This window comes from Salmo trutta, chromosome 12 (genome assembly GCF_901001165.1).
Source record: "Salmo trutta chromosome 12, fSalTru1.1, whole genome shotgun sequence".
Classification (NCBI taxonomy): domain Eukaryota; kingdom Metazoa; phylum Chordata; class Actinopteri; order Salmoniformes; family Salmonidae; genus Salmo; species Salmo trutta.
The window spans coordinates 33,971,966-33,999,403 of record NC_042968.1 but is presented as its reverse complement, the minus strand read 5'-3'; the positions used below and the strand labels follow the sequence as shown (position 1 = coordinate 33,999,403).

The following is a 27,438-nucleotide window of genomic DNA, read 5'->3' as shown; positions in this document are numbered from 1 at the left end:
CAACACCACAGGCCTTTTTGGGTTGGAGGGTTTTTATTTTGTCCTGTAGTTCTTTCAAGGTAATTGGAGAATCCAGTGGGTTCTGGTAGTCTTTAATAGTTGATTCTAAGATTTGTATTTGATCATGTATATGTTTTTGCTGTTTGTTCTTTGTTATAGAGCCAAAAAGATTGGAGAAGTGGTTTACCCATACATCTCCATTTTGGATAGATAATTCTTCATGTTGTTGTTTGTTTAGTGTTTTCCAATTTTCCCAGAAGTGGTTAGAGTCTATGGATTCTTAAATTACATTGAGCTGATTTCTGACGTGCTGTTCCTTCTTTTTCCGTAGTGTATTTTTATATTGTTTTAGTGATTCACCATAGTGAAGGTGTAGACTCAGGTTTTCCAGGTCTCTATGTTTTTGGTTGGACAGGTTTCTCAACTACTTTCTTAGATTTTTACATTCTTCATCGTTGTTCATTTTCTTTGGTCTTATTTTTGAGATTTTTAGACTTGATAGGGAAGCTGAGAGGTCAAATATACTGTTAAGATTTTCTACTGCCGAGTTTACACCTTCACTATTACAGTGGAACGTTTTGTACAGGAAGTTGTCTAAAAGGGATTGAATTTGTTGTTGCCTAATTGTTTTTTGGTAGGTTTCCAAACTACATTCCTTCCATCTATAGCATTTCTTAATATTACTCAGTTCCTTTTGGCTTTGATGCCTCATGATTGAGTATTGCTCTGTTCAAGTAGACTGTGATTTTGCTGTGATCTGATAGGGGTGTCAGTGGGCTGACTGTGAACGCTCTGAGAGACTCTGGGTTGAGGTCAGTGATAAAGTAGTCTACAATACTACTGCCAAGAGATGAGCTATAGGTGTACCTACCATAGGAGTCCCCTCGAAGCCTACCATTGATTATGTACATACCCAGCGTGCGACAGAGCTGCAGGAGTTGTGACCCGTTTTTGTTGGTTATGTTGTCATAGTTGTGCCTAGGGGGGCATATGGGGGAGGGAATGCTGTCACCTCCAGGCAGGTGTTTGTCCCCCTGTGTTCTGAGGGTGTCCGGGTTTGGTCGGTCACTCACTCACTCTCAGGCCTGGCGTGTTTGGAGGATTTATAGAGGAAATACCATCCAAACATCATCTGTCCAACAGCACAAAAGACCTCCGTAAATGAGCCTGCAACCCAGTTTCAGCCATTTCACACACACACGGTCAGACTGGGACAAAAGATCGGCCCTGGCATTTATAACACACCGGCCCACTTATTTCCTTGATGCCCGCACACCGGCCATTTTTTTCAGCCAGTCCCCCATTATTAGCCAGATAATGATCATTTTGTGCAAAAAACCCAAGTTAGACAGGCCTACTGGGCTAACAATGGACCAGCCTATCTGGTCCTGCACACACACACACACACACACACACAGTATGGCTGAAAAACAGATGAGAGGCTCTGTGAGTGCTCTGTACGTCAGAGGGTATCTCAGGTTATGACAGATGACGTCAATGCGTGCTCCCCTGTGCGCGTCCATGTCATTCACAAATCAACACATGAACCCACTCCACCATACCCAGTTAATCCCTGGCGTCCAGGATAACAGGCAGCATGGGAGTTGAACATTGACCTGTTGTGTGGTCACGCAAAAACCTCATCACATCAACCCTTTTGAGCCGCAAATCATTCCCTTATTCCCTTCTATAGAAAATATCTTCACACACTCAAACTGTTACCATGTTACTAAGCAGATTCTATGTCAATACAACGCTTTTACTACAGTTATTACTGTGTAGTTAAATAGGTATGAGGGCAACTTAAAGTAAAGTAGTACATTGTTTCTTCTTGGAGAGACAACACTAATAGCTTAAATTGTATTTTTCGTATCTATATATATATTTTACCGTTATTTAACTAAGCCAGTCAATCGATTAATTGATGAACAAATTCTTATTTACTATGACAGCCTACCCCGGCCAAACCCGGACGATGCTGGGCCAATTGTGCCCCGCCCTATGGGAATCCCAATCAATGATGGATGTGATACAGTTAGTTAGGGCTTAGTTAGTTAGGGTAAACTGATCCTAGATCTGTGGTTAGAAAGTTCTACCTAGATCTCTTTTATTTTCCTAACCATTTCTCTTTACAGTAACATCACCAGCAGCAGAGTTACAGTAAACATGTCCTAGATCTGTGGTTAGTTTGTGGAAACTGATCCTAGATCTGTGGTTAGTTTGTGGAAACTGATCCTAGATCTGTGGTTAGTTTGTGGAAACTGATCCTAGATCTGTGGTTAGTTTGTGGAAACTGATCCTAGATCTGTGGTTAGGCACAACTTCTTCAAGCAACTCCACTTGACTTACTGTCGTCAGCGAAGTACCCAGCAGGGCAGGTCTCAGAGCAGGTAGTGTTGAGGGGGTTGAAGTAGAGCCCCCTGCGACAGGAGCGACACTCAGTGGGGGTGCGTCCCACACACCTCTCACAGCCCTTGTAACAGCGTCGACACCTCCTGGCCTCCACGTTATCGTAGAAGCCCAGCGGACAGTGGCTCACACACGTCCTGTCATGGATCGATTGATTGATGAGTTCTAATTACAGTAAATTGAGTTGATAATACAGTAAAACACACATTAGCTTGGTAGAGACTGGCTATGATGTATTTCACAAGTCCTGGGATGGATGAACGGATGGATGGATGGATGGATGAATGGATGCATAAACGGATGGATTTATTCATTCAAAAGGACCTATTCCCCATATTCTCGATCTGTTCATTATGTGAAATGTAACCTCTCTGCAAGTTGGCAATTGTTTATTTTACTGTTTTATCTAATCAATTAAATGTATTAATGAATTTCACATAAACAACAGATCAAGTAAATTGGGAAAAAGACCCTTTGAATGAATTAGTCAGAAAGACTACAACATCATAAAAAGAGGGCAAGTAGATTTCATGTCCCATTCGTTATTCCTATATTAGCTTCATTATTCCTCTCCTGTAATCTTCTATTAGAAGTATTATGGTAGCACTGTTTTATGGTACAGAAATGACCTGAGATTTGTTAGGAAATAAAGAGGAATCAAAAGGGACTTTCTGGTATTTAATTCAAAGAATTTCACACAATTGGTCACTACCTGGTACCAAATGGTGCCGATGTGTCCTTTGGTTGGAGTATCAAATAAACAAGTAAGTATTCTTAGGTTATTATTGTGTAAAGACCCTTGCTCCCTTCGGTCTCAACGTAGACTTTGATCTGAAGCCATTCTAGTGATTATTGTGATTTTGCTATTGTAAATGTTTGTAGGCTTATGTAGCCAAATTGTATCTATGATCGTACGCTATCCATTTATGTTTTTTGTATGCTATTTTAATATATGAGAATTAACCAATGATATCAGGCCACACCCGGCCATGATTACAGACACCTGTGTGTCTTCTGACACTATATAAAGGAGTCATCCCGCAGTGTTTGTCATCATACCCTGATGAAGACAGCTTGGCTGTCGAAACGTTGGACATAAATTTTTTTTGCATCTGAGCTCCTAGAGCGTGTGGCTTTCCTTAATTTTTTTAAGTATTATTGTGTAATTACCATATTACCATGTCATTTCTAAGTAAATACCAGGTCATTTCTAAGTAAATACCAGGTCATTTCTAAGTAAATACCAGGTCAATTCTGTACCGTAAAATAAAGAGCTACCGAAGTAATACAGGTTTTCTGAATAAGAAGAAAGAATGGACACAGTCAAAATGCTCCCACTTTTTCAACATGCTCCCACTCTTTCAACATGCTCTTGTGCCTTCCTGTCTTGATGTTGAGCAGAAACAGAACAATAAATAATTACTGAGTTTGAATCAGATATAGTCACAGTCACAGCACAGATAAAAGAGGAAACCAAGATGGGTCACAAATCTGAAGCATCCGGTGGGGGCTTCCTCTCACCACCAAATATGGTGATGAGAGGAAGTCCAGTGGTAGACAGAGGGAGAAGATGGAGTGAGATGGACCGGGCCAACATTCCACAAATTTTCTCATACTGTATATGAAACATTCAGCGGTTCCTATTGTAAAAGGCCCAATCTGTCCCATCTTGGGTTAGTTAAAAGTATCTTTGGTCCCAGTCTGTTTGTTTACCTGCCTGTCTTGAGGCTGCCCAGGCTGTAGTGGATACAGTTCAGACAGTGTTCAGGATCTGTCCCGTCACAGCCCTGGTCCCCACTCTCGCTGTGGCACGGCCCTGAGAGGGGTTACAGAGAATACACACACAAATGCAAGGGTACACACAAAACACACACACACACAGAGGTTGAGTTGTGTTGTCGGAATACAGTGTTGTAACAGTTCAGAGCGAACAGTTTATGGCAGAGCCTCTCCTACCGCTGTACTCCTCCTCTTCCTCCTCCTGGTGCTTGAGGACCTCCGGGGGCGGTTCGGGCCCGTCGGGGTCCCAGCTGGGGGTTGGGATCTCAAGCATCCTGGAGCGAGAGTGCTGGGTCCCGTGAGACTGGTACGGGTGCCCCGAGGTGCCATAAAGGACCAGCGTCCACTCTTTCAGTTTACCTAGAACAAGGAGAAGAAATCTCCATAAAAACACAGTATGAAGAGATCTCTCTGTGTGTGTGTGTGTGTTTTCTTACCCAGCACCTCTGGGTTGCGTAGCGATGAGGGAGAGTCTATGATCTCCAGGATCCACTGGCCCTCTGTCCTCTCCCCCCAGCAGTGAACAGTCATGAACTCCCAGTTCCTAAAACCTTCATTAGAGTTATCAAACAACCTGAAGAGAGAGAGGGGGGGAGAGAAAGTAAGTTACTTCTCAACTTCTAAGGCAATTAAATTATGTTTCACAGCGCAAACAGACAAATCTTAACGTCTTTGTACTTTCTCAGCCCCCCTGAAGAAAAATATTTAAGAGGCTAATTAAAGACAAATGTAAGCACTGGCTGCTTTAAAGCTAGCCGCGACAGGAGATAAAATCACATCAATGGGCTCAAGTAACATCACAGTGGCTTTAGCTCTCTGTAGCATGTGGTGAGGTCTGGCGTGGCTGCTACTGTGTTGGTGTGATTGGGAATAATGTTTGTGCACGCTATCAGGACGTTTCAGGAACCTGTTTTGGTTACTCTACAGGGTGGGTAAACTGTGTTTAAAGGGGCAATCTGGGATTGGTACGTCAAATTAACGATACAGCCATTGAGTCTTGAAGAACATCACTTAGTTGAGAGTGGTTACTTTTGTCTAGCTCCATCCCTCAGCTGTTTCCCCCCAAAAGTTTGGGAAACAGATTGCCCCTTTACAGGAGAGGATCAGAGAAAGGGCTTCAGTGCCCTGGGGTTGGTCTAGTAGTTAGCACTGTTGTCACGCCCTGACCAGGTGAACTCTTCTATTTTGGTCAGAGTGTGGCATTTCTATAGTTTATTTTCTATGTTTTTGGTGTAGCCTTGCTTTGGGGCGTATTTCTATGTTGGGTTCTGTCGATTCCCAATCAGAGACAGCTGTCGCTAGTTGCCTCTGATTGGGGAATCATATTTAAGTTCCTTTTCCCCCCACGATGTTTGTGGGTTGTTGTCTCCTGGTCTTTGAGCAGTAACGATACGTTTTATTCTCTGTTTTGACCGTGTTATTTCAGTCTGTAAGAATAAACATGTGTTCGCTCCCAGCTGCGTTTTGGTCCGCTTCCTCATCACCCGACGCCAATCGTTACAGAACAACCCACCCAACCAGGACCAAGCAGCAGAGGAACGAGGAGTTGAGGAAACTCGAGAGGCCTCCCCAAGATTTTTTTTGGGGGGGGGCACAAGGGGAGTTTTGCGGGGCAAGTTTGGAGCCCCAGGCCAAATCCCCGGACTGTTTTTCGGAGGCCAGTTAATGGACAGGGCTTATGCTTCGGGGTAATGGGTGTTATGGCGAGGCCAAGTGTTTTTAGGCCAGTACGCGCTATACCAGCGCCCCGCAGTTACCAGGGGGTAGTAGGCATTCAGCCAGAAAGGGCGATGCCAGGGTTAAGCTCGAGACCGCCAGTAAGCCTCCATGGTCCTATATATCCGGTACCAGCACCACGCACCAGGCTTCAAGTGCGTGAACCCAGCCTCGCCAGTCAACAGTCGTCAGAGCTGCCCGCCAGTCAACAGTCGTCGGAGCTGCCCGCCAGTCAACAGTCGTCGGAACTGCCCGCCAGTCAACAGTCGTCGGAGCTGCCCGCCAGTCAACAGTCGTCGGAGCTGCCCGCCAGTCAACAGTCGCCGGAGTGGCCAGACTGCGCTGAACTGCCGGAGTGGCCAGACTGCGCTGAACTGCCGGAGTGGCCAGACTGCGCTGAACTGCCGGAGGGGCCAGACTGCGCTGAACTGCCGGAGGGGCCAGACTGCGCTGAACTGCCGGAGGGGCCAGACTGCCCAGACTGTCCCGAGCTGCCAGACGTCCCCAGTCCTGTCCGGCCCATTCCTGCTCCCCGCACCAAGCCAGTGGTGCGTGTCCCCAGTCCAGTCCGGCCCGTCCCTGCTCCCCGCACCAAGCCAGTGGTGCGTGTCCCCAGTCCAGTCCGGCCCGTCCCTGCTCCCCGCACCAGGTTAGTGGTGCGTGTCCCCAGTCCTGTCCGGCCCATTCCTGCTCCCCGCACCAGGTTAGTGGTGCGTGTCCACAGTCCTGTCCGGCCCATTCCGGCTCCCCGCACCAAGCCGGTGGTGCGTGTCCCCAGTCCAGTCCGGCCCGTCCCTGCTCCCCGCACCAGGTTGGTGGTGCGTGTCCCCAGGCCAGTCCGGCCCGTCCCTGCTCCCCGCACCAGGTTGGTGGTGCGTGTCCCCGGTCCTGTCCGGCCCGTCCCTGTTCCCCGCACCAGGCCCACGGCGCGTGTCCACAGTCCGGCACGGCCTGTGTCCGGTCCACCGGTGACCAGTCCTGTTCCGGTCGGCGGCTCCGCTCCGGAGCCTGAGCATGCCGCTCCACCGTGGTCCAGTCCGGGCCAGAGGGGTAGGGCTAGGGTGGAGGCAGGGGGAGAAACACGCCCGGGGCCAGAGCCTCCACCGAGGGTGAGGCGCCCACCCGGGTCCCCCCCTAATAGACTTTAGGTTGGTGCGCCGGGAGTACGCACCTTTGGAGGGGGGGTACTGTCACGCCCTGACCAGGTGAACTCTTCTATTTTGGTCAGGGTGTGGCATTTCTATAGTTTATTTTCTATGTTTTTGGTGTAGCCTTGCTTTGGGGCGTATTTCTATGTTGGGTTCTGTCGATTCCCAATCAGAGACAGCTGTCGCTAGTTGCCTCTGATTGGGGAATCATATTTAAGTTCCTTTTCCCCCCACGATGTTTGTGGGTTGTTGTCTCCTGGTCTTTGAGCAGTAACGATACGTTTTATTCTCTGTTTTGACCGTGTTATTTCAGTCTGTAAGAATAAACATGTGTTCGCTCCCAGCTGCGTTTTGGTCCGCTTCCTCATCACCCGACGCCAATCGTTACAACTGTCAAGCACTCACATCACACCTTCCCTGAGATCTAAAGCTAACTTTCGCTCACAGTGACAGTCTACTGTTGGCTAGGATGGTTGAAAATTGGGAATATACAAAATAAAGGGAGAAAAAAGGACATCCAACCTTTTGAATATCTGTCACCCAGCCTGTATAATTATATTGATGAAACAAATGGGAATCTGAACAGCAGCCAAGCCAGCAGGTTTCTGCATCTATACGTGAGAAAGAGTCCTCACATCGGCACCAGAGCCAACTGTCAGAGGAGGGTGTGACATATTCCAACAACTAGCTGCTGAACAGGTGTACTAGAATGGATTTTCAAGGGCTATCTGTCTGTCTGTGTTTGTGCCACATGCTGCGTGGAGGGAGTTCATGTCCAAGGGGCTAACTCTCTTCAGCGGTGTGTGTGTGTGTTCTCTTTGAACTGCTGCAGCAAGCAGTTTGATTAAAGCTACAAAATCTCTCTCTCTCCCCCTTATTTCTTCCCCTCTCTCTCTCCCCCTTATTTCTTCCCCTCTCCCTCTCCCCCTTCTTTCTTCCCCTCTCTCTCCCCCTTCTTTCTTCCCTTCTCTCTCTCTCTCTCTTTCGCTGTCAGGGGACATAATCAGCAACAGCAATACCTCCCTTTACACAGTGCACCAATCTGGCAATGCACAGTGCATTCCCAATCTGGCAACCAGCCCAAGCTGCAAATTAACTCTGTTTACTTCAAGTCCAAAATGACTCGTCACTGCACTACTGCTAGTTAGCTATGTACATTGCAATATATTACATTACACCAGGCAATCTACAATCATTTTACTTTAGGAGATGAGTTGGGAGAAGGGGATTGAACCATTCCCATTCCAGGCCAATGGGAGAAAATGAAAGCGTAAATCTGTCAAGTCCCGCCGGTGGTAAATGGTTTTAATGGATGGGTTCTGTGAGGTCCTCCTGACCACTAATTTACCCCTCACACTCTAACTCAAGCCAAATGTCTTGGCTGGCAATCTGGCAACCTCAGAGACATAATGAAGGAGAGGATGCTTTATTATAGAGAGGGAGTGAGAAAGAGAGGGAGAGAGAGGGAGAGAGAGAGAAAGAGAGAGAAAGAGAGAGAAAGAGCTGAAACATAGGACAGCCAAACATATGTGACATCATCAACACGCTATAGAGCACTTGAAGTGAGAAAAATATTGCCCAATACAATCGTAACCTTTTCTAAAGATGGGACAGCACTCAATCCAGGCTTAGTTTGGGAAAACAAACTCATATCATGTAATACCCATATGGGGATTGAGGGAGGCGAAAAGGGGATGCTGTTCAATCAAAAACATTATCTGGATGTCTCCAGATTTATACATAACAACCATCATATAGTAAGGAACATTCCCTAGGAAGACTTGTTTTGATCTTCCCAAGGAGGTTATTATGATTACTTATTTAACCTTTATTTAGCCAGTGAGTCATGCTGAGATCACGGTCTCATTTGCAGATGAGCCATACATGAACACATCAATACACAGCAATTACACCATACCGTATCATATGAAACAAAGAAATTGTTCAGTAAAAAAGGCCCCCTAACGTCCGCCTGAATTGCCCTAGAGGCACCAACTTGAAGGACGTTTGGAGAGCGTTCCATAAACTGGAGCAGTGGTCAGCAGCAATGCCTACGGGCTGGGAGACCCGCAAGGGACGTTGCTGTTTGCCACAACATGTACATACACTATATATCATGTCAGTAAACTTCTGCATACCAGGGGTGTATTCACAGCGGGATTGATTTTCGATGCAAACGTTTTCCTGTTTGCACTAATGAATATACCTCTGTACACCAGCCTTGATTGAACAAAGTCCCTGATTGTTTGATCACTAGAGGCTCAGCGCTGCATTAGGATGGAAGAAGGATTCAATTAAAAACTCATCTTGAAAGTAAAAGCCACTTGTGGAAAGTAATCGTCAAAGTGTTCCGAGCCAACGTCAGAACAACAAGGAACAAGTACAGGGAAACAAAGGGACGAGCTGAGCCTGTGGCTGCAGGGAGGGTGTGTGTGTGTGTGTGTGTGTGTGTGTGTGTGTGTGTGTGTGTGTGTGTGTGTGTGTGTGTGTGTGTGTGTATAACGGTCCAAATAGCATTGGGAGGATACCAAACGTAGAGGATCAGGGGCCTGAGAGAGAGGGGTAAGAGAGAGAGGGGTAAGAGAGAGAGATGGGAGAACAACAAAATTTAGTGAGGGTTGGGGAAGCTGCTCAACTCTGACAGGGATTTCAGCTAAGAGATCAGTGTGTACAGCCAGCCTGCCTGCCACGCCACAGGGTGTGTGTGTGTGTGCGTGAATGTGTGTGTGTGTTGCAGATGTGATTTGGAATCACGCCGTCGTGAAAAAGTAGCCCTGCCTACGACTGTAAGTCCAATGTCAATCTCACACCAGGAAGGAATTTCCTCTTGGGCTAATGGTAAAGACGTTGTTTTCCAGAGCGGTAGAACGAGGTTCATGTGTGTGTGTGTCCGTGTGTATCTCTCACCTCTTGGCCAGTAGCTGTGAGCGTGTTCCTGAGGGTGATATGAGGCTGATCTCCAGATCTCCTCGTCGTGGATGGACAATCAGTACCTTGACCACCACATGTTCTACGTAGCTCACATGCTGCTCTGCCTGCTCCATACACCCTGTGCTAGTGATGGTGCTGTTCAGGCTCTGGTCTGCACGGATGTACCTGGCAGGAAGGGAACAAGGCCAACTAGTTAGTATGTGTGTCTAGCAGTTAGTCTAGCAGTTAGTGCTGCTGCCTCTTACACACAAATATAGAGTTGTGACATTGGTTAAAATATAAAGATCTGCTGCCATTGGTTAAAATATAGAGGTGTGACATTGGTTAGAATATAGAGATCTGCTGCCATTGGTTAAAATATAGAGGTGTGACGTTTTTTTTTTAAATATAGAGGTGTGACTTTTTTTAAATATAGAGGGAGTACCAGTACCATTTTCCCCTATATACAGGGAGTACCAGTACCATTGGTTAAAATATAGAGGTCTGCTCTCATTGGTTAAAATATAGAGGTGTGACATTGGTTAAAATATAGAGATGTGCCATTAGTTAAAGTATAGAGGTGTGCCAATGGTTAAAGTATAGAGGTGTGCCATTGGTTAAAGTATAGAGGTGTGCCATTGGTTAAGATGTGACCTACTGCCCTGTGACGTGTTCTCCTTTTACCTTGACACATTCTTTTTCCTATTTGTCAACATGTATCTGTTCAATAAAACCATGTAATGCACATCATTTTCAAAGGGTGCTGTGACAAAACACATCAATCAAATCAAATGCTATTTTATTTGTCACATGCGCCAAATACAACGGGTGTCGACTTAACTGTGAAACGCTTGCTTACGATCCAGAGCAAAAAAAGTGGAATAAAATAAACAAGAATGGAGCTATACACACGGAGTACCAGTACCAGATCAATGTGAGGCTATATACAGGGAGTACCAGTACCAGATCAATGTGAGGCTATATACAGGGAGTACCAGTACCAGATCAATGTGAGGCTATATACAGGGAGTACCAGTACCAGATCAATGTGGAGCTATATACAGGGAGTACCAGTACCAGATCCCTGTGAGGCTCTATACAGAGAGTACCAGATCAATGTGACTCTATATACAAGGAGTACCAGTACCAGGTCAATGTGCAGCTATATACAGGGAGTACCAGATCAATGTGCAGCTATATACAGGGAGTACCAGTACCAGATCAATGTGGAGCTATATACAGGGAGTACCAGTACCAGATCAATGTGGAGCTATATACAGGGAGTACCAGTACCAGATCAATGTGGAGCTATATACAGGGAGTACCAGTACCAGATCAATGTGAGGCTATATACAGGGAGTACCAGTAGCAGATCAATGTGAGGCTATATACAGTGAGTACCAGTACCAGATCAATGTGCAGCTATATACAGGGAGTACCAGTACCAGATCAATGTGGAGCTATATACAGTGAGTACCAGTACCAGATCAATGTGGAGCTATATACAGGGAGTACCAGTACCAGATCAATGTGGAGCTATATACAGGGAGTACCAGGTCAATGTGGAGCTATATACAGGGAGTACCAGTACCAGATCAATGCGAGGCTATATACAGGGAGTACCAGTACCAGATCAATGTGGAGCTATATACAGGAAGTACCAGTACCAGATCAATGTGGAGCTATATACAGGGAATACCAGTACCAGATCAATGTGAAGCTATATACAGGGAGTACCAGTACCAGATCAATGTGGAGCTATATACAGGGAGTACCAGTACCAGATCAATGTGGAACTATATACAGGGAGTACCAGTACCAGATCAATGTGGAACTATATACAGGGAGTACCAGTACCAGATCAATGTGGAGCTATATACAGGAAGTACCAGTACCAGATCAATGTGGAGCTATATACAGGGAATACCAGTACCAGATCAATGTGAAGCTATATACAGGGAGTACCAGTACCAGATCAATGTGGAGCTATATACAGGGAGTACCAGTACCAGATCAATGTGGAGCTATATACAGGGAATACCAGTACCAGATCAATGTGGAGCTATATACAGGAAGTACCAGATCACTGTGAGGCTATATACAGGGAGTACCAGTACCAGATCAATGTGAGGCTATATACAGGGAGTACCAGTACCAGATCAATGTGAGGCTATATACAGGGAGTACCAGTATCAGATCAATGTGGAGCTATATACAGGAAGTACCAGATCAATGTGAGGCTATATACAGGGAGTACTAGTACCAGATCAATGTGGAGCTATATACAGGGAGTACCAGTACCAGATCAATGTGAGGCTATATAGAGGGAGTACCAGTACCAGATCAATGTGAGGCTATATACAGGGAGTACCAGTACCAGATCAATGTGGAGCTATATACAGGGATATGAGGTATTTGAGGTAGATATGTACATGAAGGCAGGGTAAAGTGACTAGGCATCAGGGTAGATAATAATTAGATTAAAATAACGAACAAAGTAGCAGCAGCAAATGATGAGTGTAAAAGTGTGTGTGTATGTGCGTGTGTGTGTATTTGTGTTGTCGGCATGCATGTGTATGTGTATGTAGTGTCTCTAAATTTGTGTGGGTTTTGTGTAAAAGTGTCTGGGATGATGTTGTGTGATAGAGTGTGTATATGGTGTGTACATTCTTGTGAGTGTGCATAGAGACAGTGCAAGATGGAGTCAGTGCAGATAGTCCGGGTAACCATTAAGTCCTTAGTGATGTGGGAGACAAGGAACTTGAATCTCTCGACCCGCTCTACTATATCCCTGTCGATGTGGATGGGGACGTTCCCTCTTTCTCTTGTAGTCCACCATCAGCTCCTTGGTCTTACTGACGTTGAGGGATAGGTTGTTGTCATGGCACCACATTGCCAAGTCTCTGACCTCCTCCTTGTAGGCTGTCCCATCGCCGTCAGTGATCAGGCCTACCATCGCCATGTTGTCCGCGAACTTGATAATGGTGTTGGAGTCATGCGTGGCCACACAGTTGTGGGTGAACAGGGAGTACAGGAGGGGACTAAGCACACACCCTTGAGGGGCCCCCGTGTTGAGGGTCAGCGTGGCGGAGGTGTCGTTGCCTACCCTCACCACCTGAGGCCGTCCCATCAGGAAGTCCAGGATCCAGCTCCAGAGGAAGGTGTTCAGTCCCAGGGTCCCCAATGAGTCGTGCACAACCCGTGTCCAAATTATTTCAAGTTTGCTTAAAACCTGTTGAGGATATCCTACCATAGGGGGCGCCACAGCGCATTTTGGAAAAAATTCGTTCCCATTTTCAACAGCCTACTAATCAAACTCAGAAGCTAGGACATGCATATACTTATTTTATATGGATAGAAAACACCCTAAAGTTTCTAAAACTGTTTGAATGGTGTCTGTGAGTATAACAGAACTCATATGGCAGTCAAAACCCCGAGACCGATTGAAACAGGAAGTGGGATTCTGAATTGTGGACCCGACTTCACAGCCTTGCCTGTAATTCACAACGTGAAAAAGCGTTCATTGAGCACTTTCTATTGCTTCCACTAGATGTCCCCAGTCTTTACAAAGTGTTTTGAGCCTTCTACTGTCGAAACTCAGTGAAGGAGACGCTGTGGCAATTGGTCACAGTAGGAGGGCCATCAGCATTGTGACGTCGGCGGCCGTGTCTACCCCCACCTTTGGAAACGTTTTGAAACACAATGAAATCGTCCCACTCGAATCTTATTGGCTCTCTTGTTGAAACAGGCCCTGAAGATTAATGTTATACAACGTTTGACATGTTTGAACAAACCTAAAGGAGGGAAAATTGTTATTTTTCTAAACCGAAGTCCCGCGCCCGGATCAACATTTGGATACAGCCTTCAGACGCGCTAACAACAGCAAGCTAATGGAACATAAAGGATGGACTTTTTCGACCGAAAATACATTTGTCGTGGACCTGGGATTCCTGGAAGTGCTTTCTGATGAAGACAACTAAAGGTAAGGGATTATTGAAAATATTATTCAAGATTATATGTGATTTGCGATTGTTCCAAGATGGCGCCGAGCTAGGTTTTCTAGCTCATTTTCTGAGTATCGCATCCCCTTTTATCTCAAAGTGTGATTACCCTGTAAAGTTAATTTAAAATCTGTTATGACAGGTGTTTTCAAGAGATATTCATCTATAAATCTTAGATTGACAATATAAAATAAAAAAATCGTTTTCGAATAGTAATTTAGGAAATTGTAGCACTGTTTCCCGGGACGCATTTTATGGGAAAATAGTTAGCCAACGTCAGACGCCGATGTAAAATGCTGTTTTTATATAGAAATATGACCTTTATTGAACAAAAGAATGCATGCTGTGTGTAACATGATGTCCTAGGTGTGTCATCTGATGAAGTTTGTAAAAGGTTAGTGCTGCATTTAGCTGTTTTTTGGTTATTTGTGATGCATGTGGTTGGTCGGAAAATTCAAATGATGCTACTTTTACCATGTACTCCTCTAACATAATCTAATGTTGTGCTTTTCCTGTAAAACCTTTTTGAAATCGGACGACGAGGGTCGATTCAAGAGAGGTGTATCTATAAAACGATATGAGACAGTCCTATATTTGAAAAAAAACAAATATTGAATTTCGTTATGCTAATGTAGCTAGGAGTTTTTCGCTGGAAAATGATCCCGCTAACGGGATGAGAATTAATTAAATAAACCGTTGGCGCGCATTGGAGCTAAAAAAAAATGACCGACACCCAAAAATATCCAGAAGCACCTCACGTTGTGGTTACAAACTACTTAGTAGATATTCCCTCAGCGAAGTATGGCAGTTCCATGCAGGTTTCCTCACAGTCCAAGGCAAACACAGCTACCCATGCAGACAGTACTCCTTAGCCGTAACCGATATCCCATGGGAACACGAACTCGTTAAGCTTCCCAAGCAATTATCTCCCGGTGTCACACGATGCTAGGCTAACCTCAAGGCTGGCAAACACCTCCACGACGAGACGGTAGCTTCAGTCTTTATTAAGTTTTAACAAAATTATAACAACTCTTTTATAAAATAAAATAGGTATTTCCCTTCCTGTCTTAGTAGGTATGGGTTTTGTTCTAGTCCGGTCGTCTTCTTTTATAATATTTCTTCACCAACCGTCCTAAGGTAAAACGTCCATCCTTTTATCAACGTCTCTTTCCCTCTCTTTTTTCCCCCAGGCCTCCCGTTAACCAGGTCAACTCTCATTGGCCACAACTTAACAAGCGACCTTATTGGTCAAAACTTAAACTTCAAAGTAAACCAAACTATTCACTTATACATTAAATACATATTTCTTCAAAAAGCATAATGCATTAACAACATTACAGTTTGGGAGCAATTCAATCATCTTTTAAATATAATACCAATTCATTATAACAAATAAACTCAATACTTGGTTCAAACAAGTATAAACTCAATACCTAGTTCAAACAAGGGTATTACATACACAATACCCCTTAACGACAAAGTGAAAACATTTTTTTATTTTTATTTTAGCAAATGTATTGAAAATGAAACACATACATATCTCATTTACAGAAGTACTCACACCCCTGAGTTAATACATGTTAGAATGACCTTCGACAGCGAATACAGCAGTGAGACTTTCTGGGTACGCTTCTAAGAGCTTTGCACATCTGGATAGTACAATATTTGCACATTATTATTTTTTTAATTCTTCAAGCTCTGTCAAATTGGTTGTTGATCATTGCTAGGCCACCACTTTCAAGTCTTGCCCTAGATTTTCAAGCAGTCAAAAGTCAAAACTGTAACTCTGCCTCTCAGGAACATTCACTTTCTTCTTGGTAAGCAACTCAACTCAAATCAAATTTTATTTGTCACATGTGCCGAATACTCCAGTGTAGAATTGGGCCTTGTGTTGTTAGGTTATTGTCTTGCTGAAAGGTGAATTAATATCCCAGTTTCTGGTGGAAAGCAGACTGAACCAGGTTTTCCTCTAGGATTTTGTCTGTGCTTACCTCCATTCTGTTTTATTTTTTATTCTGAAAAAAATCCCCAGTCCTTAACAATTACAGGCATACCCATAACATGATGCAGCCACCACTATGTTTGAAAATATGGAGAGTAGTACTCAGCAATTTGTTGTATTGGATTTGCCCGAAACATAACACTTTGTATTCAGGCCAAAACGTGAATTGCTTTGCCACATTTTTAGCAGTATTACTTTAGTGCCTTGTTGCAAACAGGATGCATATTTTGGAATAGTTTTATTCTGTACAGGCTTCCTTCATTTCACTCTGTCATTTGGGTTAGTATTGCCGAATAACTAAAATGTTGTTGATCCATCCTCAGTTTTCTCCTATCACAGCCATTAAACTATGTAACTGTTTTAAAGTAACCATTGGCATCATGGTGAAATCCCTGAGCAGTTTCCTTCCTCTCCGCCAACTGAGTTAGGAAGGACGGCTGTATATTTGTAGTGACTGGGTGTATTGATACACCATCCAAAGTGTAATTCATAACTTCACCATGCTCAAAGGGATATTCAATATCTGTTTTTTTACCAATCTACCAATAGGAGCCCTTATTTGCGAGGCATTGGAAAACCTCCCTGGTCTTTGTTGGTTGAATCTGTGTTTGAAATTCATTGCTCGATAGAGGGACCTTAGAGATAATTGAACGTGTGGGGTACAAAGATGAGGCAGTCATTCAAAAATCATGTTAAAAACTATTATTGCACACAGAGTGAGTACATGCAACTTATTATGTGACTTGTTAAGCAAATATTTACTCCTAAACGTATGTAGGCTTGCCATAAAAAAGGGGTTGAATACTTATTGACATTTTTTAATGAATTTGTAAAAATGTCTAAAAACATAATTCCCCTTTGACATTATGGGGTATTGTGTGTAGGCCAGTGAAACATAATCTGTTTTTATTCGCTTTTTGATTTGATCTGAGCTTCATTTTTTTTCTCGCCATGTTTTTGACAGTGTGCAGGTATATCCTTTCCAGTATCCTGTTTTTGAAACCTAACCACCTGTGACGGACATCATTTTTTAAATAAGGACTATGAAAGAGTGCAGACAGACTCCCATTGTTTCCATTACATCATCATACCATATGAGATACAGTACATAGAGCACTGTAACGGAAAACTGTCATTTACTAGGTCATTTGAGGCATTATCAACAGTAAAAAACGCTGCAACGTTTTACTGCACCATACTGTAAATCAAAGTTTCCCAAAGTTGGTTCTGTTTTTTAAATGGTATTGTAATTCTACCCCACAGAATACAGTACCGTACTGTATATTTTGAGTGCCAAAAAAACATTTTGTCCACTAGTGGGTGTACAATATTGTTATTTCTGGCTCATTAACATATTGTGAAGCGTACCTTGTAAGAGGCTATATTTGTTGCACCCATGAGCGAGAATGCTGTACCAATTTTACTCCTATATGGAACCTCTTACATCTAGATGTTCCGCTAGCGGAACGTCTGCTCCAATATCCAATGATGGGCGTGGCGCGAAATACAAACTCCTCTAAAATCCGAAAACTTCCATTTTTCAAACATATGACTATTTTACAGCTATTTAAAGACAAGACTCTCGTTAATCTAACCACACTGTCCGATTTCAAAAAGGCTTTACAGCGAAAGCAAAACATTAGATTATGTCAGCAGAGTACCCAGCCAGAAATAATCAGACACCCATTTTTCAAGCTAGCATATAATGTCACAAAAAACAAAACCACAGCTAAATGCAGCACTAACCTTTGATTATCTTCATCAGATGACACACCTAGGACATTATGTTATACAATACATGCATGTCTGTTCAATCAAGTTTATATTTATATCAAAAACCAGCTTTTTACATTAGCATGTGACGTTCAGAACTAGCATTCCCACCGAACACTTCCGGTGAATTTACTAAATTACTCACGATAAACGTTCACAAAAAGCATAACAATTATTTTAAGAATTATAGATACAGAACTCCTCTATGCACTCGATATGTCCGATTTTAAAATAGCTTTTCGGATTAAGCACATTTTGCAATATTCTAAGTACATAGCCCGGCATCACAGGGCTAGCTATTTAGACACCCAACCAGTTTAGCCTTCACCAAAATCACATTTCCTATAAGAAAAATGGTCTTACCTTTCCTGTTCTTCGTCAGAATGCACTCCCAGGACTTCTACTTCAATAACAAATGTTGGTTTGGTCCCAAATAATCCATCGTTATGTTCCATCAACGACGTTTTGTTTGTGCGTTCTAGACACTATCCCAATGGTAAATCACGGTCGTGCGCATGGCGCAGAACATGACAAAAAAATTCTAAATATTCCATTACCGTACTTCGAAGCATGTCAACCGCTGTTTAAAACCAATTTTTATGCAATTTATCTCGTAGAAAAGCGATAATATTCCGACCGGGAATCTGCATGTCTGTAAACTGAGGGAAAAACCGAAAGACGGGGGCGAGGCATGGCCTGAGCCTAGGCATTTCTCCACTGATAGACCACTTAGCTTTTGCTCTCGTGTGCTTCAGCCAGGGCTTTGAATTACGTCATTCCTGTTTTTCCCGGGCTCTGAGAGCCCATTGGAGACGTGGGAAGTGTCACGTAACAGCAGAGATCCCTTGTAATAGATAGAGAGAATCAACAAGGGCAAGAAATGTTCAGACAGGGTACTTCCTGAACAGAACCTTCTCAGGTTTTTGCCTGCCATAGGAGTTCTGTTATACTCACAGACACCATTCAAACAGTTTTAGAAACTTTGGAGTGTTTTCTATCCAAAGCTAATAATTATATGCATATTCTAGTTTCTGGGCAGGACTAATAATCAGATTAAATCGGGTACGTTTTTTATCCAGCCGTGAAAATACTGCCCCCTAGCCATAAGAGGTTATTAAAGTGCCCCATCAATTAAACATTTATAGGGAACATATTGGACTGGCAGAAAGTGTTAAACCTTAAATGGTTCATTTTGCCATGTCCTTTTGGTCTGTTTGCCCTGTAGTCACTGCCAGTTTGGAAGTATTTGTTAAGGCCTCTAGAAGTGCAAGTGATATAAAACACAACATATTCATTGATACTGTTTGCTGTAATGTGGAAACACTTAGCAGCCAAACTGCTTGCACTAATCCCACAGTAAAATACTGTGAAATACAAACCCATCCCCTCATTTCATTTCATTTATTCATGTATTCATTCATTCATTCCGATTACAGTAACATTTACTTTTTTTACAGCATAATAAAGTCAATGTTACAGTATTGTACTGTGTGTCATTACACAGTACTTGCTTTGATACCATATTCATATTACAGCAGGTGTACTGTCAAATTCATGGTAACCCACTTGCAGTGAGCATTATAAAGCTGTCAAATTCATGGTAACCCCCTTACAGTGAGCATTATAAAGCTGTGAAATTCATGGTAACCCCCTTACAGTGAGCATTATAAATGTCACGTTCGTTGTAATAATGATCGGACCAAGGCGCAGCGTGAGTAGCGTTCCACATCTTAATTAATAAAGTGAAACTTAGCAAACTACAAAACAAACAAAGAATGAATAAACGAACCGTGACTACAGACATGCTACGTGCACTAACTCAAAACAATATCCCATAAACACAGGTGGGAAAAACAGCTACTTAAATACGATCCCCAATTAGAGACAATGATTACCAGCTGCCTCTAATTGGGAATCATACAAATCACCAACATAGAAAATCAAACCTAGAACCCCACATAGAAATAAATAAACTAGCCCAACCCCCCAGTCACGCCCTGACCTACTCTACCATAGAAAATAAGAGCTCTCTATGGTCAGGACGTGACAGTACCCCCCCCCCCCCCCAAAGGTGCGGACTCCGACCGCAAAACCTGAAACAAAAAGGGAGGGTTAGGGGGGTGTCTAGTGTCGGTGGTGGCTTTGGTGCGAGGCGAAGTACCTGCTCGTCCCACAGATCCACCAGCATCGGGGGCGGCTCTGGTGCAGGACAAAGAACCCACTCATGCCACGGATCCACCAGCTTTGGTGGTGGCTCTGGTGCGGGCCGAAGAACCCGCTCATCCTGCGGGTCCAGCCATGGACCCAGGCTGAACACTGTGCCTGGACTGGGCACCAACGCAGAAGAAGACTCTGGCCTTGGAGCTGGACTGGACGCCGTGCTTAGACTGGGCATCGGCGCAGGGGAAGGCTCCGGCCATGGAGTGGGACTGGACGCTGTGCCTGGACTGGGCACCAACGCAGAAGAAGACTCTGGCCTTGAAGCTGGAGGTCCCGAACCGTTGACCGTCTCAGGAGGTTCCGGACCGTGGGCCGTCTCAGGAGGTTCCGGACCGTGGGCCGTCTCAGGAGGTTCCGGACCGTGGGCCGTCTCAGGAGGTTCCGGACTGTGGGCCGTCTCAGGAGGTTCCGGACCGTGGGCCGTCTCAGGAGGTTCCGGACTGTGGACCGTCGCCGGAAGCTCTGGACTGGGAACCGTCGCCAGAAGCTCTAGACGGGGAATTGTCACCGGAAGCTCTGGAACGGGAAGGCGCACTGGAGGCCTGATGCGTGGGGCCGGCACAGGTGGCACCAGACTGGGAACACGCACCTCAGGGCGAGTGCGGGGAGTAGGCACAGGACGTACCTGACTGAGGACACGCACTTCAGGAAGAGTGCGAGGAGGAGGCACAGGACGTACTGGACTGGGAATGCGCACTGGAGGCCTAGTGCGTGGAGCCGGCACAGGTGGCGCCAGACTGGTGACACGCACTTCGGGGCGAGTGCGGGGAGCACAGGACGCACTGGGCTGTGGAGGCGCACTGGAGACCTGGTGCGTAGAACCAGTGCAGGATATACTGGACAGTGGAGGCGCACTGGAGGTCTGGAGCGTAGAGTTGGCACAACCCGTCCTGGCTGGATGCTCACTTTAGCCCGGCAAGTGCGGGGCGCTGGCACAGGACACACTGGGCTGTGAAGGCGCACTGGCGACACAGTGCGTAGAGCTGGCGCAGGATATCCTGGACCGAGGAGACGTACTGGAGACCAGGAGCGCTGAGCCGGCACAACCCGTCCTGGCTGGATGCTCACTTTCGCATGGCAAGTGCAAGGAGCTGGCACAGAACGCACCAGGCTGTGGATGCGCACTGGAGACCCATTGCATATCTCCGCAAAATATGGTGCCTGACTAGTCCCACGCTCCTCACGGCGACTGTCTTGCTCCATACACCAAACAATCCACTCTACCTCATCACCCCTCAACTATCTCACAATACTCCTTGCTCAGTCTCTCCCAATATTCCTCTTCACTCTCCGACTCACCCCTCGGCCTCGCCGACCACTCCATGTGCCCCCCCCCCAAAAAACTTTTTCGGGCTGTCTCTCGGGCTTCCGTCATGGTTGCGAACCCCGGACTCGTCGTTGATGCTCCTTCGCAGCCTCCACCTGCTTCCATGGCAGGCTCTTGTCTCCTGCCATGATCTCCTCCCAAGTCCAGGAAGTCCTCCACTCCCTTCTCTCCCGTGCCCAGGATCCTTGCTCCTCCTGGTCACGCTGCTTGGTCCTGGTTTCATGGGATATTCTGTCACGTTCGTTGTAATAATGATCGGACCAAGGCGCAGTGTGAGTAGTGTTCCACATCTTTATTAATAAAGTGAAACTTAGCAAACTACAAAACAAACAAAGAATGAATAAACGAACCGTGACTACAGAGATGCTACGTGCACTAACTCAAAACAATATCCCATAAACACAGGTGGGAAAAACAGCTACTTAAATATGATCCCCAATTAGAGACAATGATTACCAGCTGCCTCTAATTGGGAATCACACAAATCACCAACATAAGAAATCAAACCTAGAACCCCACATAGAAATAAATTAACTATATCAACCCCCCAGTCACGCTCTTACCTACTCTACCATAGAAAATAAGAGCTCTCTATGGTCAGGACGTGACAATAAAGCTGTCAAATTCATGGTAACACCCTTACAGTGAGCATATAAAGATGTTAAATTCATGGTAACCCCCTTACAGTGAGCATTATAAAGCTGTAAATGCATGTTCAGGTTTTCTCTTTTTCCCCACTGATTTTCTCTCACAGCCTCTGGTGGGCACATACAGTGGGGCAAAAAAGTATTTAGTCAGCCACCAATTGTGCAAGTTCTCCCACTTAAAAAGGTATATGTCAACTATGACAGACAAAATTAGAGAAAAAAATTCCAGAAAAATGAATTTATGAATTTATTTGCAAATTATGGTGGAAAATAAGTATTTGGTCACCTACAAACAAGCAAGATTTCTGGCTCTCACAGACCTGTAACTTCTTCTTTAAGGGGCTCCTCTGTCCTCCACTCGTTACCTGTATTAATGGCACCTGTTTGAACTTGTTATCAGTATAAAAGACACCTGTCCACAACCTCAAACAGTCACACTCCAAACTCCACTATGGCCAAGACCAAAGAGCTGTCAGAGGACACCAGAAACAAAATTGTAGACCTGCACCAGGCTGGGAAGACTGAATCTGCAATAGGTAAGCAGCTTGGTTTGAAGAAATCAACTGTGGGAGCAATTATTAGGAAATGGAAGACATACAAGGCCACTGATAATCTCCCTCGATCTGGGACTCCACGCAAGATCTCACCCCGTGGGGTCAAAATGATCACAAGAACGGTGAGCAAAAATCCCAGAACCACACGGGGGGACCTAGTGAATGACCTGCAGAGAGCTGGGACCAAAGTAACAAAGCCTACCATCAGTAACACACTACGCCGCCAGGGACTCAAATCCTGCAGTGCCAGACGTGTCCCCCTGCTTAAGCCAGTACATGTCCAGGCCCGTCTGAAGTTTGCTAGAGAGCATTTGGATGATCCAGAAGAGGATTGGGAGAATGTCATATGGTCAGATGAAACCAAAATAGAACTTTTTGGTAAAAACTGAACTTGTCGTGTTTGGAGGACAAAGAATGCTGAGTTTGCATCCAAAGAACACCATACCTACTTTGAAGCATGGGGGTGGAAACATCATGCTTTGGGGCTGTTTTTCTGCAAAGGGACCAGGACGACTGATCTGTGTAAAGGAAAGAATGAATGGGGCCATGTATCGTGAAATTTTGAGTGAAAACCTCCTTCCATCAGCAAGGGCATTGAAGATGAAACGTGGCTGGGTCTTTCAGCATGACAATGATCCAAAACACACCGCCCGGGCAACGAAGGAGTGGCTTCGTAAGAAGCATTTCAAGGTCCTGGAGTGGCCTAGCCAGTCTCCAGATCTCAACGCCATAGAAAACCTTTGGAGGGAGTTGAAAGTCCGTGTTGCCCAGCAACAGCCCCAAAACATCACTGCTCTAGAGGAGATCTACATGGAGGAATGGGCCAAAATACCAGCAACAGTGTGTGAAAACCTTGTGAAGACTTACAGAAAACGTTTGACCTATGTCATTGCCAACAAAGGGTATATTACAAAGTTTTGAGATAAACTTTTGTTATTGACCAAATACTTATTTTCCACCATAATTTGCAAATAAATTCATTAAAAATCCTACAATGTGATTTTCTGGATTTTTTTCCCTCATTTTGTCTGTCATAGTTAAAGTGTACCTATGATGAAAATTACAGGCCTCTCTCATCTTTTTAAGTGGGAGAACTTGCACAATTGGTGGCTGACTAAATGCTTTTTTGCCCCACTGTATTCAAATCAAATCAAATGTATTGGTCAAATACACATGGTTAGCAGATGTTATTGCGAGTGTAGTGAAATGCTTGTGCTTTTAGTCTCCGACAGTGCAGTAAGTAATAACAAGTAATAGGAAGGAATAAGAATATATAAATATATGGATGAGCAATGTTCAAAGCAAGTTGCTAGCTTAAAACTGTTCTGCAACAAAATACCAAAGGCTTATTCATGTGTTTTCATAGGCAACACATAATAACAGTTATATTTCCACTGATCTACGAACACATCAGTTTAACGACATTGAATCACAGTTGCTTTGTTTACGACCCACAGATGGCAAGTCAATAACACTGATTTGGACGACACAGAACTATGTCCCCATCCAAAACGTGTAATCCCCCCATCCAGATGCACACACACACACACACACACACACACACACACACACACAGGCACACACACTCGCACACACAGACACAGACACACAGACACAGGCATGCACACACGCACACAGGCACAGACACAGACGCACGCACGCACAGGAACACACACACACACAGTTATGTGAATGTTCATCTCTCTCATGAAACCTGACAGGATATTTTCCACTGCTCTATTGGACGGAGGTGGATCAGCATTCAATTGGCTCAGCCTCCAGGCTAATGAAAATCCAACTGAAGACCTGTGTGTGGGTGCTTGTGTGTGCGTGAGTAAGTGAGAGAGAGAGTCTGTGTGAGAGAGAGAGAGAGAGAAGAAGAGAGAGACAGTGAGTGTGTGTTTGCATGCATGTGACAGAGTGTAACATGTCACACTGAAGAACAGATTGTCACCAATCAAAGCAGAATGTCACATTGCAAACAACAGTCCACAATGCCCTCCAGTGCTGCTATACTTGACTGTGACTACATCCCAAATGGGTCAAACATAGTGCACTATCTAGTGAATAGGCTGCCATTTGGGATGCACACCATGTGTTAAGAATCTGTGGCAGGAACAGTCTTTGATGGACGTGCTACTGTACATAATCAAATCCTTATTCCTCATTAGACATTTACATTTCAGTCATTTAGCAGATGCTCTTATCCAGAGCGACTTACAGTAGTGAATGCATACATTTCATACATTTTTTCCCCATACTGGTCCCCTGTGGGAATCGAACCCACAACCCTGGCGTTACAAACACCATGCTCTACCAACTGAGCCAGGAGGCTCCAGATCCTATCCAAGGGAGTCATATAAGTCATATGAGGTGATGACATTTGGACCGCTGACAGGCAGTCAGAGTAGTAGTACAGTAAATCATGGAAGATCTAAGTTGATTTTGGTTTAGCAAACTGACACGCACATGTGCACAGAATACCCTATTCATATTGAGTGAGATGTTTTTTAGAGAGGGAAGTGTTCAGAGACATTTGTTAGGGGTGAGCTGAGGATATCTCGTTATCTCCAGGAACAGGGTTGGAGTTAAAACATACAGGACGGTAACTCTCCAGGAACAGGGTTGGAGTTAAAACATACAGGACGGTATCTCTCCAGGAACAGGGTTGGAGTTAAAACATACAGGACGGTAACTCTCCAGGAACAGGGTTGGAGTTAAAACATACAGGACGGTAACTCTCCAGGAACAGGGTTGGTGACCCCTGCCCTAGGGCCTATAGGCACTTGTGTAGATCTGAAAGGATCTGATACGTGTAAATACTTCATGTGGTCAGTAACAATTCCTGGCAATACGTATGAACATTATGGTAATAGCTCCAACTTACACAAATATTTTCTCATTAGCTTTTTTGACAATGTTTCTAGATCTACATGTGCCAAAGGAGTAAAGGCGTCAACATGCTTCAGTTCGGCTAGGCGTACCGAACGAGTGTGCTCCCATACTCCTTTAAAACACCTTCCCTTGAAAAACGAGTACTAGCAATAGTATGGTTTGTCCACCTCAAAATAGTCAGACTTATTCTAAGATAATTCAAGAAATCTGTCATAAATTTTGCCAAAGAGATCTTAGTTGTACAATTTTACATCTAACTAAGATGTTAGCATGAAAACGATTTGTCTCACGTTGAAGAATCCCTATTGTTGACCAATCACCGTCAAAGGGGTGTAGACTTCGGCTACCGACTTCGACTTGCTTCGAGAAAAAATGTAGTGCACACGAACAGCCGAAGACCTTTGCCCGAAGACCAAAACAGACAAAGACGTCAGAAAATGTTGTCATAATATATGCACTAACTTGTTCCGAAGTGTTTCAGGTGTAATGCATGCGGACGCCTTAAGAGAGGGGAGAGTAGGGGTCGATTTGGGATAGGGCAGTGGAGGATATTATAGTCCACTTTAATGTTCCATCTTATTCCCCATCTTAAAACCCAGCTGACCTCTAATCTCTTAGAGCTGATTGAGGACTGTTTTTATTGGCTAAGAGCCACAGTATGAGATTGGTTCTCTCATATTCATTGCGAAAGATGCACAATGCCAGAAAGAAAGAAGCCTATTTCCCAGAAAGAGGTAGAAAAAGCATCTCAAGAATTGCATTTCAATTTAAGAATAACTTTCTGAAAGCTTCAATTGAAATATGAAGATAATACATTAAAGCCTTTCAAAAATGATTTTCTAAACAAGAAGATTGCCTTGAGCATCCTTGAGAAAAAGTAAGCTCTGAACCTATTCAATGTGTTTCCGTTGCAAAGTGGTGAATGTTTTAAAAAGAAATATGGTTTCCTCGAAACAAGGTAATGTTTTCTCTTTCCTTCCTGTTTTTCTGTGAAGGACTGAGTCAGAAGCAGTATCACTGTTATGCAAGCCTGGGGCCACTCACAAACCAAAGACAACCAGACATGTGAAACATACTGCTACCATAAAAGCTACCCTTTTCTGAAACGACTGTATTAGACACATTTTGACTGTATTATAGACTGCATGGGGTGTCAGAGGAGAGTTGTGTTACTAAGGGCAGTGACAGAATGAATAGAAAGCAGCCAATATGTTATTGAATTACCGTCATGTATGTGTGTGTCTGAATCTGTATGTGTTTATGTGTATGTGTGTGTGTGTGTGTGTGTGTGTGTGTGTGTGTGTGTTTATGTGTATGTGTGTGTGTGTCCAGTAGAACAAGGAATTGTTTGAGCTCTATTCATTACAGTTCTATCTGAAACATTCTGAATGCTTCACCAAATATACCACAGCCCTCCTGAATGGGTATTTTAATTTTTTTTTTAATGTTTTCTGAACGTTACAGGTTGTCTTGGCACAAAGGGAACCACATAACCGGTAGGGCGCTGCTTTCTCACCTGGTACGTCGTTCAGACATCCTAGTACAGGTGTGCTGGGTAGGAACACTCCTCCACTTCTTAGCCTCCACCACCATACCCTCCGCATCCACCAGCCCAAAGCCATACAGGTGACTCACTGAGAGAGGGAGGGGTGGAGCGAGAGAGAGAGGGAGGGGTGGAGCGAGAGAGAGAGGGAGGGGTGGAGCGAGAGAGAGAGGGAGGGGTGGAGCGAGAGAGAGGGAGAGAGAGAGAGAGGGGTGGAGCGAGAGAGAGGGAGGGGTGGAGCGAGAGAGAGAGGGAGGGGTGGAGCGAGAGAGAGAGGGAGGGGTGGAGCGAGAGAGAGGGAGAGAGAGAGAGAGGGGTGGAGCGAGAGAGAGAGAGAGAGAGAGAGAGAGGGAGAGAGAGGAGGGGTGGAGCGAGAGAGAGAGGGGAGGGGGAGCGAGAGAGAGAGGGAGGGGTGGAGCGAGAGAGAGAGGGAGGGGTGGAGCGAGAGAGAGGGAGAGAGGGGTGGAGCGAGAGAGAGGGGAGGGGTGGAGCGAGAGAGAGAGGGAGGGGTGGA

At 44.7% G+C, this 27,438-nt stretch overlaps 1 protein-coding gene and 1 non-coding gene across 2 annotated transcripts in view; both read right to left on the bottom strand.

Annotated features, from left to right (window-relative positions):
- The window catches only part of LOC115203406 (proprotein convertase subtilisin/kexin type 6), a gene marked incomplete in the record, with an annotated part of 83,914 nt that overhangs the window by 21,943 nt on the left and 34,533 nt on the right, over positions 1–27,438 (bottom strand). Inside the window, 6 exon segments of the mRNA XM_029768082.1 lie at positions 2,350–2,546; positions 4,123–4,225; positions 4,366–4,548; positions 4,626–4,762; positions 9,960–10,148; positions 26,898–27,015. Of these exon segments, the coding sequence (XP_029623942.1) occupies positions 2,350–2,546; positions 4,123–4,225; positions 4,366–4,548; positions 4,626–4,762; positions 9,960–10,148; positions 26,898–27,015 (927 nt within the window).
- On the bottom strand, positions 24,749–24,820 carry trnat-ugu (transfer RNA threonine (anticodon UGU)). The gene has a single exon. It is a non-coding gene; the product is annotated as a tRNA-Thr (tRNA).